Raw genomic sequence first — 6,000 nt, 5'->3', positions numbered from 1 at the left:
CGTAGGCAGGATGCAATTCTAACTTGGAATTTGGCAAGAAGAGTAGGATTGATTTCACTAATTTTCATAAAAAGGGCAATGAGCTCTTGACTTCTTGTGTTCAGGAGCTTGGTTTTTGTCTCTCATCTGAAGGAGAGGACCACAATACTTTTTAAACAGCCTCTTGGAAAACTGGTTTAGTGTTAACTCAGTCAGAAAGTCATCTATTCCAGTATTAGCACTATTTACAGTCCCATCCTTTCTTTCACATGACCAGGACCAATTTTACTTAGTGTGTGAGAGAGCTGAAAAGAAAAAAGTTTTAAGGCTTTACAACAAATGACAGTTCTCTTGAAGGCAATTCAACACACAAGATGTGTTTGTTTTATTTGAAGCCACTGCTAAAACAAAGAAAAATTTAGTGCAACCTGAAGTTCATAATCTGGTAACTGAATACATTATCAAATTACTAAAATGGCAAAAGAAAAATGTCACATTTTTACAGTACAAGACCTTCATATTGTATTAATTTAATATAGTTATATAAACACTTAAAGTTACTCAATCTGCTTTTGGTATACAATTGAGTCACTAAATTAGGTTGTGAATTATCATAAGAATGCACAAGTAACCAAATAAGTAGCAGTTACAGCTAACAACAATGAAGTTTGGTATTAAATACTATTCAGACATTACAACAGAACAATGACTCTCTAGAACTACTACTCCTGCTATACAACAGGAATGTACAAAATAAAGTGACTACAGTGGCTAGGCACTGTACCTGCCTCTTCAAAGCTCAAGTACAGCATAAGATTGACAATAGTGGATCTTACTAAAAAGCTGAAATTCTTAAACTAAAATAAATCCATACATTTCTGAAACCAATATTTTATTCCTTCAATGCAAACATTAGCTCCCTCTTGTGCTGGTGACAGTGTTTACTGATTACTACTTTCCCATCTTCCCTAGTCCGAGCATCTCTTTATAGAAAAGGCCCCATATAAACAGTTACACTAGAAAAATGTAACATTCAAAATCTGATGCATGTTTGAGACACATCATTCGTCCTGGAATGGTGACTTTTTTTTTTTAAACTCAAACAGCGCGAAAGATAGATATACTATTAATATCACTTTTAAATAAGTGCCTAGGTTTGAGTTATTTCACATTCTCATTTTGGAAGAGAAACACTTGTTCTTCTAATGGCCTTTTACCATATTGGCTGGTTAGAAATGTTTTAAAAAAAATCCTAAGATTAAGGCTTTTGTTTGTATTTTGTTTTACAAATTTGAAGAGAAAATATATGTTTCAACATCGTTATTTTCACTTGTGTTTTATAGAGGGACCTTTCTTAACATGCTTTATCTAAGAATCTTACAAAATATATCAAAATGTTACCCATTTTCAAAATACCAAAGATAAGTTTAAAATTTAGTTAATATATGGTGTTCTGGAACAGCGTAGCCATTGTATATATTTCTATCAATCTAAAATTAAAGAATAACCAAAAGAGGTTTCCCTAATTTTAGTATGACAATACATACACACAACATACATAATGGGATAAATTCTGCTCTGGGAAACTGGTCCAAATCCTGGAGACACTTCAGATTTACCCTGGTTTGAGAGATCAACATTTTGACTGTGATCTCATTCACTGTCTCATTCACTGAATTTTCATCTCATTACCTTTATACTTTGAAGGAATGGTGTAAATAAACTAGTGTGTGGAATAAACCTTTGATTCAGTCGAGAAAACAGTTTTCCTCAAATTAGATATCTTCAGGATAAGGATTCCCACTGAATGATATAGTTTTGTTTGACAACTGTATCAATGTTAAATTATCAGTTAACTTCTCCCCTATTTTTAATATCCAACTCTAATTCAAGAGAGTCCTGACGCCAGATGATAGTGCTTTAGAGTAAGCTTAAAGAAGATCTGTAAAAATATTATATACAGTAAAAATTAAGTATTTTCCATCAAAAACCTACTACACACGTAGATTTGAAAATTATGCTACAGTATATGTTTGAAGAATAATCTGTATATTCACTATATTCCAATGAAGCATGTATTTTTAAATCCAGATTATTCTTAATGCTAAAAAAGATAATAACTTTTTGATGAGCACTCACATACACTTCCAAAGCACACTGTCACTGCAAAGAAAGTGTTGCTGGGCTCACCAGCTCTATGCATGGAACCTTCTCTGTAATCAAAGATGAAATCATGAGAGTTGCTGAGCATATGTAATATCCACTGAGGTCAACGGAGAGATTTAGAACTAGGATCTTGTTCTAAATTTGGTGATTTAAACAGCTACAGTCCTTTAGAGTCAGATGGCTGTTTAAATTCCTATAGCCTCTCAAAATAGATGACTCTCTTGAAGTGACACTACTTTTGAGATGGCACCCTGATATTCAGCAATGAGCACTTTTCCCCCTAAAGGGTCTGTAAAGCAAAACAAGATAATGAACTATTAGCACTTATTAATCATCAAACATTTAAAGAGACAGACACCTTTCAACCACAGGACAAGTAGAAGCATTAGTATCCAACCTCTCAGTTTCATTTGTTAAAAGACTTGATTGAATGGCTTCCTTTAAAATAATAATTATAGCAAAGGTATTTAAGAAAAATGGCAACTAATTTGTAAAACTTCTGTCTTTCTATATTTTAAGATGATTTACTATTTAAAAGTGTTTCTTACTCAGAAGTTCAGTTTGTGACACAAAGATCATTTAGATATATAAGCGTAGGGATAAGGAACTGTTTTTCTGAAAAGATAGCAAAAGTCCAAGAGGAAAACTTCCAACAAGTATTTACTATATCAACATATTGACAAGTCATACAACGTATCATAACATTTCAAAACACAGAATGTGTAATAAGAGTGGTTGCATATAAAATTGAAACAAGTTTCTTTAGCAATTCAAACATAATGCTATTATGCTATTGATTGCTGAATATACTGTGCCTCCAATTATAAACAACTATACCAATATAGTGGGAATCCTGTACACCCTACTGTATCATCTATCAACTACTATCCACGGAGGAGATCCTTTTTCATAACATTATATAGTCCGAACACAGAAGTATATATAAATATGCGTGGATGGACACAATACCCTGATATTATTTATGAAGATATGCACTGGATAAACATAACGTATACAGTGTCACAAAATACTTACAGAACAGCTATATTTCCTTTCACCCCAAAGTCTCTTAAAAAGCTGACAATTAATAGAACATTTGTCAATTAATTTTTAAATGCTCTACAACTCTGCCCTTCATGTCTTCTACTAAAGGAGGAATAAAGGAAAGAATATCGGATCTTTGGATTTTTTCAGACGTTTTCCAGAAGCCAGCCAAATAAAGGTTTATTCAGATGTCTATCCCCATCAGAAGTCTTTTCCATCATTTCGCAGTATTTCAGTACTGCTTGCAAGAGGTCTCCAACCTTCCAGTCTTTCTCTCTCAATCTTTTCGAAAGCTAGAAATAGAACAAAATATTTAACCCAGAGAAATAAATAAACTAAATGACTGACAGTTATAAAAATTCTCCTTGAAACATGAGGTACTATTCTATTAGAAGACCCACTGTGAAGAGTTAAATGTTATTCCACAGCTATACAAACAAAACGTTCTCAAGGACCAAACATATTTAAGTTAATTTCCACAAAAAATTCTTCTCAAGGAAGTGACATTTTCAAGTGATATGTGGTCTGTGGTTCATGGGGGTTGCAGAAAAACAGGAAATTCTAAACACAGGATTATAGCATTTGCCACCACCTCCACTAATACATAATGTAATACAGTAAAAGACAAAAATAAAGATTAATAAAAGGATGTGGATTTTCTTTTCACAACATATTAGTGTGGTTTGGTTGGCATATACACACCCTGCCCTCAACGGAAAGAGTCTTCACTTAGGAAATTTCCTATGTCTCAAAAAAACACAAAAGTGTAAGTTAAACTTCCATTTGCAAAACAGAGCTATTGGAATAGGAAACAACTTTTTTTCCTCAGAAGTCTGAACAAGAATCTTCATATATTAGATATATAATAAACATTGAGAGAAAGTGATTGATTAATTAATTAATGTGTTTTGCCAGCCTCAAGTTTCATTACGTTTATTCTGGGCTAAAGTGTCTTCTACCATTGCACCTATTGTTTTTCTTTACATTGAGCTTCATGCTTGTTTTGAGTGACTGAAGGTGTTATTCCAGTTTGAATCCCCTCTAACAAATATTCCACATCAAAAGCAAGTTGAATATGAAAGAAACAGATTTGTAACACACTTACCACTCTTGTCTAAGGGAGGAGAGTAGAATGTGGCCAATTTTAAAAAACAGGCAAATACCAATTTAATTTTTGATTCACTGAAATTATTAGCAAATTATGTCAAAAAGTTATGGCCAACAATGAAAGAAAGGGGGGGGAGGAGTTAAAAAAAGTCACAGCAACATTTTATTACTTTTTGCTTTTAAGCATTTAGAGTGTTATCTTGTTTAAAACAAAAACCATCAAAAAGAGCAAAAAGCACATTAAAAACAGCCTGATACAGAAATCAAAACAAAAGAGTTAATTTTAACCCCCCCCCCCCCCCCCCCCCCCCAAATCAGTTCTTAATTTTGGCAAGAAAACTGAAGGGAAAAAAACACCACACATACACACACATCCCCCTCCGGTGTACATCCAACTAATTTTTCCATTTCAGCTCCCAAAACAACAACTACTAGCTATAGCAGGGCGTGCCCTGTTTAATGCACTAATCGGAGTGAAATGCCTCATGTGAAATCCCTATAGAATTCAACAGGAAAAACCTCACTCTATAAGGGTTCTACAAAAATTAGGTGTTTAAATCTCTAGAATCCAATATTATAGTTGTTTATTATATCCTATAGAATTCCATCACAAGGACAAAACTCTGATTCATGTACACGTGCAAAAGTTGACTAAACTAACTAAAAATATCTGGACATCAGCTTTAAAATAACGCCGAGTGACCAAATCAAGTTTTCTATTATACAGCAGAATTACTTCATGAAGATTCCAGAAGCAAGACTACTCATTTGTCATAATCCAAACATAAATTTGGCAGATATCCTTAAACAAGGGTTTTTTTCTACTAGCTAAGTAAATATAAAGTCTTCCCCAGTATATAACTTACAAAAACTGGTAAAGTCAAAACAATAAAGATGCAAAGATGGCATCTGGTTCTTAAATCTCAGGGTTCAAAGATCAAGCCCATACTTCCTTCAAGAGACTGGTCTGTTTTATACTGCTATCAAAACAGCTGTGTATTTCAGTTTACTCAAGTAGAAATGGGGAATTTTTAAATGGGTGGATGGAGGCCATGACTCCTACAGTAGCAAGTCCAGGTTTATTCCTTTGAGTTACTAGTTGTAATTATTTTTCCTTTATAAATGATTGTCATCTTTTTAAAAACTACTTATATTGGTCACTATCTTTTAAAAGAAAAAATCATCCACTTTTTAGTATCCTCTTGAGCTTCCTGTTACTGCATTTGATGAGTGATAGCATATGTTAAGAACAGTGGATTCTTCGTTGGCTTTACAGAAAAGGAATATGGCAACTATATTAAGTGTGCATGATACAGATATAAGAGTTGTATTTAATAAGTGAGTTATCATTTGGTTACAAAGCTGGCTGTTCCTTTAGGGAATTCCCCCCCCCCCCCCCTTTTAAAGCGCCTGATCTAATGAATATTAAATTCAATGAGACAGGCTCCAGGACAGTTAAGTCCAAAAGGGGAAGAGTATAGGTCATATGTTCAGATTTTATGAGACCTCTCAGCCCAGCCTTCTAGTAGAAGTTGTTCTGTTTTCTTGGTGTTAAGGATTATCAATTCCAATTTAGTGGCACTTCATTCAGACGTACTTTTATACATGTACACTGAAATTCAAGTGATGGCCAGTTAGGGTGGTGCTGTGTATTTCTGAATATTAAGTATCTAAATAAGGATGACGAGATACAAAAATTTAGGC

General features: G+C 33.7%; 1 protein-coding gene across 5 annotated transcripts in view; it reads right to left on the bottom strand.

Moving 5' to 3' along the window:
- Positions 1-336: 336 nt before the first annotated feature.
- Positions 337-6,000, bottom strand: part of AKAP11 (A-kinase anchoring protein 11) — a 72,519-nt gene continuing 66,855 nt past the window's right edge. For all 5 annotated transcript variants that reach the window (XM_075918957.1, XM_075918959.1, XM_014574202.3 and 2 more), the window contains one exon: positions 337-3,482. In XM_075918957.1, coding sequence (XP_075775072.1) covers positions 3,336-3,482 — 147 coding nt within the window. In that variant the 3' untranslated portion in view covers positions 337-3,335. The remainder of the gene's footprint in view (positions 3,483-6,000) is intronic.

The sequence above is a fragment of the Pelodiscus sinensis genome, chromosome 1, assembly GCF_049634645.1.
Source record: "Pelodiscus sinensis isolate JC-2024 chromosome 1, ASM4963464v1, whole genome shotgun sequence".
NCBI lineage: Eukaryota > Metazoa > Chordata > Testudines > Trionychidae > Pelodiscus > Pelodiscus sinensis.
This window is presented reverse-complemented; position numbering and strand designations above follow the sequence as displayed.